Source organism: Ixodes scapularis, unplaced genomic scaffold, assembly GCF_016920785.2.
Source record: "Ixodes scapularis isolate PalLabHiFi unplaced genomic scaffold, ASM1692078v2 PGA_scaffold5__190_contigs__length_132052651, whole genome shotgun sequence".
NCBI lineage: Eukaryota > Metazoa > Arthropoda > Arachnida > Ixodida > Ixodidae > Ixodes > Ixodes scapularis.
In genome coordinates, this window is record NW_024609880.1 from 118186542 (window position 1) to 118201338 (window position 14797).

Consider the following 14797-nt stretch of genomic DNA (forward strand, 5'->3'; position numbering starts at 1 on the left):
ACAATCGTTGAGGTGTTCTGCGGGCGACATGAGGCCATAAGAGATGAAGTCGTCGAAGGCGTCCGGTTTAGAAAGTAACGACCCCAAACGATGACCAAAACGAAGAGATCGCTATTGGACGGAAAGGACACCTGATTTGGCGCCAGCAGAGGCTTCGGTGTGGTTTTGGTCACCCTTGGGGGCATTCCACCGACCGCGTCCTCCACTTTCGGCTTCACTTGGGATCTTCTCGCTTGTCTGGCTTGAGTCGCAATGTCGTCTCTTCTTCTTCCTACCTCCATGGTTACACTAGAACTACAGTGTACTGGATAGAATACCGGGTGGTGTTGGGACCGGAGCCGCTCACGTGAGGCGCGTGGTGTAGATCGCGACAAGTGTCGACACCGGTGCATTGGCGGTAAGGTCGACAGGGTGGTGGCTGGGCACTTGCTCCTTGCTCCATGCTCACGCGCGTGCGGGGGCACTTGCTCCATGCTCACGCGCGTGCGGCACGTGCGGCGGCACGTGCGGGCTTCAGCGGCTTTCTGCTTCCCTGTCGACTCCAGCGCCGCAATTGTTGACTACACGCGCAGCCACACAGACTGCCATCGCCTAGCCGCGCCGGCCCAAACACTGCCCCGTATTCTACAGGTTTTCCCGCTCATTTTAATCCAAGCGACGACCAATTTAAGCCCGGGGTCACTCAATTTAATCCAAGCGCCATACAATTTAATCCAAGCGCCACACAATTTAATCCCGGGGTCAGTCAATTTAATCCACAATATATATATGCACTTATTGTGTTCAGTGGTCCTGTTTTGCTTACACATTTGGTAACTTAGAATAATTGATTATACAATTTGAATTTTTGGGGGGCAATTGAGAATTTGATCACTAATGTGATTACTTTGAGTTACTAGTCCCACTATTGACGAGGCTTAATTGATATGTTGGTTACTCTTTTTAGAGCGCAGCTCTTAGGCACCCGTTTCCGGCTTAAGCGGCGTCGGCGTCGCCGACGCCGTCTCCGTAACCACGCGGTGCATGATGGGCAAATTCCCCCGCTACATTTAGCGGAAAATTTTTCCTGCTAAATTTAGCGGGAAATTTTCCTCGCTGTTTAGCGGAAAAATTTCCCCGCTAAAATTTGCGGAAAATTTTCCCCGCTACATCTAGCGGAAAAGTTTCCCCGCTAACTTTAGCAGAAAATGTTCCCCGCTGAATCTAGCGGAAAAATTTTCCCCGCTGAATTAAGCGAAAAATATTCCCCGCTAAATCTAGTGGGGACATTTTCCTCTAGATTTAGCGGAGAAATCTTTACGCTAGATTTAGCGGGAAAAAATTTTCCGCCAAATTTAGTGGGAAAAATTTTACACTAGATTTAGCGGGAAAACGTTTACACTAGATTTAGCGGGGAAAATTTTCCGCTAAATCTAGCTGGTAAATTGCTCCGCTAGATTTAGCGGGGAAAAATTTCCGCTAGATTTAGCGGGAAAACTTTTCCACTAGATTAAGCGGGGAGACTTTTCCGCTAGACTTGGCGGGGCAAATTTTCCGCTAAATGTTGCTGGGAAATTTTTCCGCTAGATTTAGGGGGAAAAGTTTCCGCCAGATTTAGCGGGAAAAATTTTCCATTAGATTTAGCGGGGAGGCTTTTCCGCTGGACTTTGAAGCGGCAAATTTTTCGCTAAATCTAGCTGGGAAAATTTCCTCCTAGATTTAGCGGGGAAAACTTTCCGCTAGATTTAGCGGGAAAATTTTCCCGCTAATTGTAGTGGAAACATTTTACACTAGATTTAGCGGGGCAAATTTTCAGCTAGGCTTAGCGGGGAAAATTGTCCGCTAAATCTAGCTGGAAAATTGTTCCGCTAGATTTAGCGGGGAAAATTTTCCGCTAGGTTTAGCGGGAAAATGTTTCTACTAGATTTAGCGAGAAAACTTTTCCGCTAGACTTTGCTGGGCAAATTTTTTGCTAAATCTAGCTGGGAAAATTTTTTGCTAGATTTAGCGGGAAAAAATTTTCCGCTAGATTTAGCGGGAAAAAATTTTCCGCTAAATTTAGTGGGAAAAGTTTTACACTAGATTTAGCTGGGAAAATTTTCCGCAAGACTTAGCGAAGAAACTTTTCCGCTAAATCTAGCTGGTAAATTGTTCCACTAGATGTAGCGGGGAAAATTTTCCGCTAGATTTAGCGGGAAAAATTTTCCACTAGATTCAGCGGGGAAACTTTTCCGCTAGCCTTTGCGGGGCAAGTTTTTCGCTACATCTAGCTGGGAAAATTTTCCGCTAGATTTAGCGGGGAAAACATTCCGCTAGGTTTAGCGGGAAAAAAGTTACCGCTAAATTTGGCGGGAAAAAGTTTACACTAGATTTAGCGGGGAAACGTTTCTGCTAGACTTAGCGGGGAAAATATTCCACTAGAATCTGCGGGGCAAATTTTTCGTTAAATCTAGCTGGGAAAATTTTTCGATAGATTTAGCAGGAAAAGTTTTCCGGTAGATTTAGCGGGGAAATTTTTCCGCTAAATTTAGCGGGGGAATTTACCCATCATTCACCGCGTGGTTACGCCGACGGCGGCGGCGACGCCGACGCCGCTTAAGCCGGAAACGGGTGCCTAAGAGCTGCGCCCTAAAAAGAGTAACGAACATATCAGTTAAGCCTCGTCAATAGTGGGACTAGTAACTCAAAGTAATCACATTAGTGATCAAATTCTCAATTGCACCCCAAAAATTCTAATTGTATAAACAATTGTTGTAAGTTACCAAATGTGTAAGCGAAACACGACCACTGAACACCCCCAATGAGTGCATATATATACGAGGGGGGACCCAAAAGAAACCGAACTAAATTTTTTGCACTTATTTATTCCCATTTCAAGTACAAACGTTCAATCTCATGCAAAGTACTGTCCACTTGCACTAATACACTTGTCTAATCTTTTAATCCATGTGTCGAAACATTGTTTAAATTCATCTTTTGTGATGCTTGACAGCGCCTCCGTCGTTTTTTTCTTCACCTCAGCAACGTCAGCAAAACGCTTTCCTTTCATTTCTCTTTTCATTCTAGGAAACAAAAAAGAGTCGCACGGGGCAAGGTCGGGTGAGTATGGGGGGTGAGGAACAGGGGTCATACCATTTTTGGTCAAGAATTGTCGTACAGTCAAGGCAGTGTGAGCCGGGGCATTGTCATGATGGAAAAACCAGTCACCCGACTTCCACAAATCGGGCCGCTTCCGCCGCACACTGTTGCGCAATCTTTTCAAAACCTCCAAGTAGAAAGCCTGGTTAACTGTCTGACCCTGCGGAACAAACTCTGAATGGACGACTCCTTTCACATTGAAAAAAACTAATCAGCATTGTTTTGATGTTTGATTTCACCTGACGAGCTCTCTCGGGGCGAGGCGAACCTGAAGTCTTCCACTGGCTTGATTGTTGCTTTGATTCAGTATCGTAACCACAGCACCAAGTTTCGTCACCTGTAATAACTTTTAAAAAAACGTTTGGGTCACTTCGGGACTCTTCTTTCAAAGCACAGCATGCTTCTACGAGACCTTGCTTTTGTTCAGCAGTCAGCAGTCGTGGCACGAATTTGGCAGCCACCCTTTTCATTCCCAAATCTTCTGTCAGAATTCGCTGCAATGAACTCCAACTCACTCCCGACAGCTCCATAATTTCGTCAATGGTCCGTCGTCGATCTTCGTTGATGATTGCACGAATTTTTCCAACGTTTTCATGTGTTCGTGCCGTGGAAGGGCGACCGGAACGAGGTTTGTCATCAATTGACATGTCACCATTCTTGAAACGGGAAAACCACTCAAACACTTGAGTTCTCCCCATGGAATCGTCCTTGTACGCCGTTTATAACAGTTCAATAGTTTCTGTTCCACTTTTTCCGAGCAAAAAACAGAATTTAACCGCCGCACGCTGTTCACAGAAATCAGACATTGCAAAAACGACGCCCGCACGAAACACTTGTCACTATAAACCCAGCCGCAACTAGTCCTCACCTTCTTCGAGGACGGAATTAGGCCTAATGACTAAGCATCGTTCGCTTTATCAACTCCTAGCGGCAAAACGCGGTACTGCAAAAGCTCTGCTTAAAAAAGAATTAGTTCGGTTTCTTTTGGGTCCCCCTCGTACATATATATATATATTGTGGATTAAATTGACTGACCCCGGGATTAAATTGTGTGGCGCTTGGATTAAATTGTATGGCGCTTGGATTAAATTGAGTGACCCCGGGATTAAATTGGTCGTCGCTTGGATTAAAATTAGCGGGAAAACCTGTAGTACACTGTAATAGGAAGTATTCACTGGCGGCCATAGTTGTGTGCGCGACTGCTGAGCGCGTGCTGATGGCGGGCTTCCACGGTTCTTTAGCGACGTGCATTCCACACTATCAGGATTGCCGGTCTTAGCAGCCTATTAATATGGGCTCGTTCTGAGCTTGCTCTCTAGACAGCACCCGCAAATATGGCGCCCAGTGAAGACTCCTTACAGAACGATTTCACTAAGCGTTCCACGCATGCGTGACGCCTCCATACTTGTAGTTCATAGGAGGCAGGCGCCACTTCACAAGAAAGCTCGTGCCGCCTCGTGCTCTGCTCGCGCAGACCCCCCGCGTGGTTGTCGCGCGTGCAGAGAAACACTAGGTGCGTTCGATTTACCTTCACCTCTCGCACCGGTGAAGAGAAATGTAAGGCAGTGTACGACATGAAGCACACCGCCCTACACTTTTCTGCACAAGTGCTGGAGGCAGAGTGTCGAACCGGAACCGAATCAAACCGAAAACCGGAACCAAACCGTTATTTTTAGCCGAACCCAAAGTTACTGAAACACTTAGTTGGGAAACTCACCCTTGAAACCTGGACCGCTGGCGTCCACCGAGACCTAGCTGAATACGATAACAGCGCCGCCTTTGAGAAACAAGTTGAAACATGAAAGCGTCTTTATATCGCTACGGCGAGAGCCACTGAATGTTCCCAGGGTACCAAACTCCCGGGCTCAAGATGCGAAAATACCGGCTGTATTAATTTTTTTATTTTTCTGTGGTCACCATGACCTTTTAGAAAACATGTTTTTGTGTAAAAACGAATGAGAAGTGCTCTTTGTTTATGAACTTTTATTGGAGATTAGTACAGAATGAGAGGCACGTGATGTTTTCTAAATTATCTAGTTTACAAGGCTTTGTGACATAATATTGTTTTTATACGACTATATCTCACCGGTTATTTTAGGTAGCGCGACCCAGCTTCGGTAGTACTCGCGGCGCGTCCGCTTCGGAGACAGGGCTGGCATCCCTGAAACCCTTTCCACGGTCCACCGTATATGTCTCGAGGCCAAAATGCCCGATTAAAGCCAAAATAGAAGAGGAACAGTGGATGCTATCGAATTAGATACTCCTAAACCAATAAAAGCAGCCGTGCAGTTCCCAGAGTGGCCGCTGCCGGAGAAATAGCGGCGTTGCGGTCGCTATTAGCACGGTTCTTGGGTACGGACCGGTGCCACTTTTTCATAGCAGGCTCCATGGTAGTTTCTCAGTTGAGTTGTTCTAGTAACGTTGGCCGAACCGGAACTTAACCGAACAGAAATTTTCACCGCCATCTTGGAACTGAACCGGAAAGATACACCGGTAGCCGGTTCGAAACGGTTCCCGTTTTTCTTCTTTTTTTGTATTACAGAATGAATGTCTGAGAAAAAAAGAATGGCAGCTAGTGTTTTTATGCAGTGCTCAAATTGTCTTATACCAAATCGCAATATATGAGAAATTATGGGTTTTCGTGGCGCTTTTGTATTGTCACTGTGATTAATCATATGTCACGTGGTCACGTGACGTCATGGTTTTAAGACATGCTGTGAAGTAATGTCACGTCACGTGACTTCGTGACGTAGTCACGAGACTAACTACGTCAATTAGGCTTAAATTGAGAATGTCCTTAGATAATGTGCGTTGTCGACACTCTGACGTCACATGGCAACACGAGTTTTCACCGCGAGTCACGTAACACCTTGACGCATTCGATTTTCATGAGCCCGAGTCGGGTGCTGGGGTTCATGACAATGAGCATCGCCAAACATACGGGTAACGGTTCGTGTTCAATCAGATGTGAGGATAGCCGAACTCTGACAACGTGTTCAGCTCAACCCATGCTTGATTCTTTGTGAATGCCAGCGCATGTCTTTAATGAACACGCGTTCGCTTGTTCTAAACTCAGCGCATGTCTATAATGTTCACGTGTCCGCTTGTTCTAATAGCGAGTTGAGGAGGGGAAAGCTGTTTCTGTTCTTTATTTTTTCTGCGTCTGCCATTGAGCGGAGACGAGAACTAAGGGGTGTTTCTGCAAGTTATGAACGTCAGGGATTACCTCTTACTGGTAATTACTGAAAGTACAAAAATCGTTGCAGTACCCATTTCACATGTACACACCTTTGAGGCACCCAAACATGTTTTCGCTGTTGCTGAACTGTTTCAGAAAGTTGTCCCCGAGAATAGAAGCATTGAAAGGACTAAATTTAACCTTTTAATCCGACGATAAATAGAACTAAAAGTGTGGACGGTAGGGTTACCTGAACAGAAAGATCCCAGTGGCTTCAGAGGGACAGCCGAACTTGGCAGCCGCTCAAAGTCTCACAGGAGTGTCGTTCTCAAGTTCTTCCCGAAGCATTGACCAACCGTCTTGGAGAGTGAAATAAAAGAAATGTAGGATCACTGTTAACAAATGACACGACTATAACTGTCGAAATAACACCCCAAGCAGAAGGAGTTCCTCAGGAGTAAAAAGTATTCTCAGGAGGACCATCGATAAAAGAAGAAAAAGTTAAACCTGTTTACAAATCTCTTTGATGTGAAATTAGAACGCAGCTCTCCAGGAGGAGGAGAGGAGGGTACGGAGGGGAGAGAACGCCCCTCCTCTTCCTGCATACCCTCTTTTCCTCCCCTCCTCCTTTCATCCTCCTCCTCATCCATCCCCTCCTCTCCTCCTCCAATTCAGTTTTTCCCACTAAATTTAGAGCGACAAATGACATCACATGACCTGGTGTCACATCACCTATGAACAAATCCAAGTTTCTCCGCTAGATTTAGCGGGAAAATCTACGTCGCGTGACCTGAAAAATTCAATTCTCCGCTAACTCTAGCGGGGAATTGAATTGGTGTTGAGGTCTTGTGACGTCAATTTTTTTGCTATAACTAGTAGAGAATGAATTTCTCCGGTAAATTTAGCGGGGAATTGAATTGGTGCTTCGGATAACAAGTCTGGGGATAAAAACCACCTGGGAAATCATAGACCTGTTTCCGCGCTCCCAGTGTTTTCAAAGGGGCTAGAGAAAAAAATACATGCCAGATTATACACCTTCTGCGAAAAACACTCTATCCTAACATCTTACCAGTTTGGTTTTAGGAGGGGGCATTCGATGGAACTCGCGCTATTAAAACAGAAGGAACTAATTTTAAACACCATCGAAAGAAAATTGACTACCTTGCGGGTCTTCATTGATTTTTCAAAGGCTTTCGAGCGTCTAGATAATAAAACTCTGCTTCAAAAATTAAACGCATACGGTGTGCGAGGAGTAGCCTCAACGATGATGGAGAGTTTTTTTTTTTTTTTTAAATATCGGCATCAGTGTGTCGTGATTAATAGTCAGTGCTCTAACTTAAAGAAACTGACCTCAGGGGTGTCACAGAAAAGCATCCTTGGTCCCTTTCTGTTTAACTTATACATCAATGATATAGTAAATGTGGGCGACTGCGCAGATTTTATAATTTACGTAGACGATACCAGTTTATTCTTTTAAACTTGTCCACCAGGTTTTATGTGCGGCAAATAGCGTTTTGCGGAAGATAAGTGACGGGACAATCTCAAAATCTTTAGTCATTAATACAAATAAGACGAAAGCAATACTTTTTTGATCCAAAACTACAGTGTTTTTGTCTACTCAAGGGCTCTCTCTCTATGGACGAAGTATTGACTTTGTACAAAGTGTGAAGGTTCTTGGTGCGATATTTAATGAGTACATGAGCTGGGACGCCGAAGCACGATGAGCTGGGAGACTTTCAAAAGTTGTGGGCATTACTTATAAATCCCGTCATATATTACCCCTTTCGGTCTAAATTCTTGTTTATAACTCCCTCTTTTACCCTTGCTGTAATTACTGCTTCCTTGTTTGGGGTAGCACAACGGCTACAAATATGCATCACTTGCATGTTCTCCAGAAGAGAATAATTCGAATTGTGTGCAATGCGGAGTTCAACCCGCACACATTACCACTTTTCAAAAACCTTAATATAGTTCAAGTTACAGAGCATTATAATTACAAACTTTTTCTAACATATCAAGCGTCTGTAAGGTAAAATCAACTTGTTTTTCTATCAATCGCCAATATGAAGCGAAGAGTGCCTGCATATGCAGGCCGTTGAGTTGACGCATGGTCAACGCCTCGCTCGAGAACAGGCTACGCCCTCCAGATGTTGCAGTACTCGTTGCCTAATGTTATAAACAAAACACATAGATTGGGCACGGACTTGATGAGTTTGAGCAGAAAGGATATTCGTTCATTGTTTCTCTAGTGTTATTTGTGCCTATTATTGATGGGACCTCCGAGCTGCAAAAAAATGTTCGTAATGCACGTCAGATTTTTGTTTTATTTTGTTCAATGTTGTGTTTTGATCCTAAGCAAACCTTGTTCTAGGGGTCACTAGTATGTAAAATAGTTTCTTTCGTTGCTGGTGGGGTGGAGAAACTGCGTCAAGCGACAAAAGTCTGCTTTTTTTCTTTTTCCTCCCCCTGGATAGAAATAACAAAGTTGAAGTTTAAGTTTAAGAAGGTAAAGTGACCTCAAGTTTCCCGCTAAATATAGCGTGCTTACACCGACGCTGCTCAACCCGAAAACAAGCGCCTAAGAGCTGCGCTCTTATAAAAAAAAGGGGGGGGGGGAGAGAAAGAGAGTTTTAAAAACATACCGTGTTCTAAAGTTTTCTCTGCTTTGCATCTTCGGCACAGAGCAGCCAGTGTGATCCCGGAAACTATTTTGCTTGCGAAAACACCCCTCAAGAGATGCCAGAAAGCGCGTTTTCGTGTTGCCAGACGCTCTCGCCGATCCTCATGACGCAGCACCAAGCAAGAACTAATTGTGTGTCTCGAATGCATGATCTTTCACTGAGCGCGAACCTTCTGCAGCGTGCATTTTGCACCACCATATTTTATTGTCTCAGCGAGAGGAAATCGCAATGACAAGCAGTATATAGCGCTATGACGTCATTAAAATTAAAATTAACTGGTGGGTAGTATGTTATTCATTACAAATTTATAGCGCAAAAGACTAGGATGGGACTACCCTGTCCCCCTGTGCCGTCCTCTCGTAGTTTTTTGCGCTATAATTTTATGGCGATGACGTCACATCACATGTTAAACAGTTCTGTTTTTTGCTGAAATGCAATGTTCTCAACAACAGCAAAAGTGAATTTCCAAATTTTAAAGTTGTACAGTATATATAGCGGTCTCGCAATGATATGCGGCGTCGGCAGCCTAATAAAAAGTCAGAACGCGCCTGACTGATAAAATACAATGTTGTTAAGTGAGGGCCCAGAGCAAGTGCACGTAAGACCGAATAAAACATTAGCCTCCCGAGACAGTATTTTGCGAAGTTACGAGCTCGTGCGAACCGATGTCCAATTATCATTTATATTACATATATATATTGTGTGTCTTTCGCGCTATTTATGTCTAATTAGGAATATTATTGTATGCATCTCTACGCATTTCTTTTTGCAATAAGGCGTTGTGTATAAAATGTTTTAGAATACCATTTATTATGCCTTTCTTTCTACAGATTTAGCCTATTCGCCTTCAGATCTATCATGTGAGCACATAGTCCTTTTTGGCACACCCAGTGAACCGGTGTTTCTCTCTGCCAAACAGCGAACAAAAAAAGCCCGTTTCCGCAGACTCAACACATGGCGTATTTTTGACTATCGTCCTCCAATGTCGGTCTCAAGTGGTTATGTGAACTTCATGCAGTCAAAGTTATTGATCATACTACAAATATATTTACTGACTGAAAATTTGCCAACATAAGTAAATGACAACCGTCTTCAAGATATACATGACAAGCAAACGCACCACCAAATTGTCTTAAGTACGCCCTGCTAGTATTTTCTGGTGTTTTTATCCTCGCTAGAAGTGATTTGGGAGAGCTTTAAACAAATTTCTGAGTTTGAAGATGATTTAAATAACCGCGTGTCCTTGGCACATAAATGTGTTCCTGACACAAACTCTGATGATTGCGCACACAGACCATCAGAAATGAGTAAGTAAGTAGTTGCAATGTCGAGTAGAGTATGAAGTACTACTTTGTTCTTCAGAAAGAAATCTCGAAATAGCAAAAGTGATGTTTATTTGCAAATTGCATTGACCGGCATCTTGTCAAAAACAAACCTCAAACGCCAAGATATGCCGAGAGGGTTCACTTGGGTAGGCACTATTTTAGGACAGATTGAACAGAGTACGAAGGTACGTATAGATTAGAGTGTATATATTTTTAACTACCCTTTTCTGCATGATTATTCACCTACATCACGGTGCTGGGCGTAAACAATGTTGGTCAGGAAAACAAAAGTTGTGATGGCCGCTCAGTTTCTCTATCAACGGTAGAATGAAAGGGCTTGTCCTAAAACTTTCGTGGCATTTTGAAGATAGTGATGCTTTTAGCTCAGTTGCGCCGTTATCGTATAAATTGTGAAACATGTTTCGTAAACTAGATTTCACGATATATGAGCCGAGGTGCTGCCAATTTCATGATTTTATGCATTGCAATTAATTCCTAAGCTCGAGAGAACAACTACATTCAACTTTTATTACTGCGACGGAACTTTGTACTAATCACAGGGATTTTAGGCGACCTACAAGACTGATGACCTTTCAATTCAGGTAAAATATATGCGACTGAGGTGAACTAATACACGTAGTGTCATAAAAACATGACGTTTTTTAATGTTAATTTAGCTTTTATTTTACTGTTTCGTCAAAATTAAATATCGCATTTTCTTATTTTTGATATTTGAAAATAAAAGTGGATAGTACGAATAATGATAATAATAAAACTATACAGTTACTCGTTTTTTTTGGAAAATATATTCTCAATTTAGCGGTTGAAACCAGTTCGAACCGTTATTTATGCTCCTCGAAACTGAACCGGAATTGAACCGAAAGGAATATGCACTAAGTGCGGACTATGGACTGAAAAGTGCAGTACATTGCTGCCCGATCATTCTTAGAAACCCAACTACTTTATTACAAAAACTAAGAAAGCAGAAATAACTAAACTTTGACCAAACATAATCCAAGGAGCGCTCTGAACTCATTAAATATTGTTTCCTAAAAGTATGAAATGACCCTACGCAAATTAATTTTTTCAGTATACATTTTAGTATTAAAGAACTATCATACCTACACATGCGCGCGCTAGATATGATTGAAATTTGCTGTGCCGTTTGCAGGTGTTCTCTGTAATCATATACTTGTGCTATACGGTTACACAAATACGCGCTTGCAAGTAATATAGTGGCACCTGCATATTTATTTTGTATTCGTGTTGAAACCAATGTTAGTGATACAGGCGTTCGATTTGTTCTTTGTGTAAGAGCGTTCATTGAAGGGTATGCATTATAGACGAACACAATTACTTTTCTGTGATTTAAAATGAGGCAACGCCTGATTTTTGCTGTCGACCGAATACGGATGCTTAAATTTGAGTAAGTACCTTATTTAGTTGGCCCTGCCATGCGTCTTCTCGTAATATTAAGGAAATAAATAAAAAATGTGTTGTTTTCATGATTGCAGGTCCTAGAAGAAACGTCAAACAATACGTATTTTCTGTTGTTTCGCACCCACGCTCCCGTTTATAAGATATGTATCTCCGCAACAGCAAAAATCACAGACAAAACGAACAAAACTGCCAACTACACCGTAATGATTTACGATTCGGAAAAAAAGAAATAGTAAGTACTTCACTCACCAGCTAAATAATAATAATAATAATATTAATAATAATTATAGTAATAATACGATTTTATTTGTGAAGGATCAGCATATTCAAGGCCGAGTGCAGGTTTGCATAATAATAATAATCATAATAATAATAATAAGCTATTCACAAATGGCGCTCTCTCCAAGTGTGTTATCGGGTCTGATCAAAGTCGGCAGGGGCTTGTAGGACAACACCCGCATTAAAAATAAAACAAGTCGAATCGCGCACAGTCTCTCGCGCACAAAAAACAAACAAAAAACCTTTACGTAAATCAAAATTTGCACACAAAAAATTAACAAAAAAAAAATCGATAAGGCCAGGCTTTGCGGCCAAGTAAACGAAAAAAAAAAAAAGACAGCAGAAAACAAATGAAAAATGCCTTAAATATCTTAATTTAATCTACGAAGTTCGCTTTTTATTTTCAAAACTATCAAGGCATCTGGTATCAATGGCATCAGCGCGGATGATCTGCGCCGAAATTATGAGTCCATAAAACTTGTGCTCCTTCACATGTTCAATGGTTTTATCTGCTCCGGGATGATCGCGGTTGATTTGAAGAGTGCGCTAGTGAAGCCCCTACTTAAGGGAAGAGCATACGAAACTTGACAATTATCGACAAAATTCCATTTTGCCTTGTATTGACCAAATCTTAGGAAAACATAGTTTCCAAACTATGACAGCCTTTCTTTCTTGATCGCTTTAGCATTGTGTCGCCCAATTAATATGGATTTATCAACGGGCGTGGAACCCAGCCACGTCTGGAAGATTTTGCAGAGGAATTGCATGTTGCCTTCGAGAGGCATCAGGCTGCTTGCGCGCTTTGTGTTCATGTGGCAGAGGCATTCTATACATTGAGTCAAAGGATTTTACTGACAAAATTGCAAAAATTGGATCCCGCGGCCCATTCCTTTCTCTTCTCCGAAACTTTTAACTGGGACGACACAACTAGTTTCAATAGCTCATAGTCGAGGCTCCTGAGTTACCTTAAAAGCTGGGGTTCTCTCATGTCCTTTTTAAAACGGAGCTGTTAAGGGCTAGTTTCCCCAGGATCGTGTCCCCCGCCAAGAAATGTCGACACAAAACTCTGGACAACTACCACCATCTATGAACGACGCCGTCAACGAAGCAACAGGTTTACCTGCCTCGCTCATAGATGGCGGCAACCTTTTTAGCCTTTCCGCTCTGGTTTTTACCAGAGTGAAAAGACTGAGTCTCTCTAGGCGTCGCCCTAGATGTCGTCCTAGAAGTCGTCCTTGAGGTAGTCCTTGAGGTCCCCCTTGATGTTGTCCGAGAGGTTATCCGAGAGGTCGTCCTAAAAGTCATCCTTGAGGTTGTCCTAGAGGTCGTCCAAGAAGTCGTCCTTGAGGTAGTCCCACCATAGTACAGCTTCGCTGGTCTTCCTTCTGCACCAGAGTGGAAAGGCTGAAAGCTTCTTATCACATCTTATTTTTAACATTTTTGTTAACGATTGTCATACTCAGTTTCAGCATGTAAATTGTTCCAGTACGCGGATGACATATTGTTACTTTCGAAACATCTTTAATGTTTTGTAGCAATCGCTCTTACTCCAAAAGGTCACTTGCCAACTTCATGACTGATTAAGACAAATCGTCTTGCGTTAAATACGTCTAAAGCTCAGCTTGCCTGTTTTCGTAATCCTCTTAAAATGTTAACGTCCGATTATTCCCTCTATTTGTATACCTCTCTTTGTATATCTTGTAACTGTTGTCCTATTTCTTATGTGAATCATGTGAAATAATTAGGAATTCAATTTGACAATGGTTTGTCGTAGAATTCCCATTTGTCAAAACTTCGTAAACGACTGAGAAACATATCTTGTTTACTGCACAATTCCAGGTCTCTAACTCCTGCTTCAACGAAAAAGAAAATAGCTCACGCTTTAGTATCCAGAGTTTTGCGTTACGGAATAACCATTTTGAGGCACAGCCCCGTAAGATGGGGTAAAAAAAGACAAAATTTTGAAAGGAATATTTAGAAGCATTGTCAACGGCTCAATGTCGCAAACCGAAGAGATTATAACAGCCTTGGGTTTGCCATTGTTCAGCTCTTTATTGGTTCAGACCATTGTACTGGAACACTTCTAGCGTCATAATTTCAAAGTACCCCCCATGTCGTGTCTAGATCGCATTGGTACACCGAGTGCTATGAAATGCCTCTTGTTATGACGAAGTACTGAAAAGGTATTCGAAATTTTTATGCACCCTCTATATTTAATAGCTCACCGGACGATGTTTACACCGTGGACTCGCTAAAAAGACTTAAGCAAGTACTCCAATGTATTAGTGCAACTTTGTGACTGTGCTGTATATGTGCATGTTTTTGTGACCATCATCGTTTGTATCACAGTGTATGTGATGAACGTTTGAGCTTGAGCCTTTACGCATGTGGGGACGCTTTTTGATCACGAACTGCAGGGTGCTGTCCAACAAGACTTTTGCCTGGCTCTATCAAGTCTGATTCGGAAACATAATCAACATCAATAAAAACACTGAATTAAAGGCTGGTTAAAAAACGAAAATCGAACGAAAACAATACGATATTATGTCCGACACAGATGAGCAGAGGAATTTTCTTTCTTGTACTGGAAGCCAAAAGGAAGGAAGACTGACTCTGTGAGCTAATTGAACATATCAGAAACAAAGTGCGCTGTGCCTTCGCCTTGAAAGAGTCGTGGACTTGACGAATTGTTGAGTAAACATCGCAGTAACGATACCATTGGAGAAAAGAGCTCCAATCGTATGACAAAGCCAATCTGTCCAAAATCTTTCGAAGGA

General features: G+C 42.5%; 1 protein-coding gene across 1 annotated transcript in view; it reads left to right on the forward strand.

Annotated features, from left to right (window-relative positions):
- The window catches only part of LOC8044087, a 30477-nt gene that overhangs the window by 508 nt on the left and 15172 nt on the right, over positions 1-14797 (forward strand). The window contains exon 2 of the mRNA XM_002416577.5: positions 11816-11973. Within this exon, the coding sequence (XP_002416622.3) occupies positions 11816-11973 (158 nt within the window). The remainder of the gene's footprint in view (positions 1-11815; positions 11974-14797) is intronic.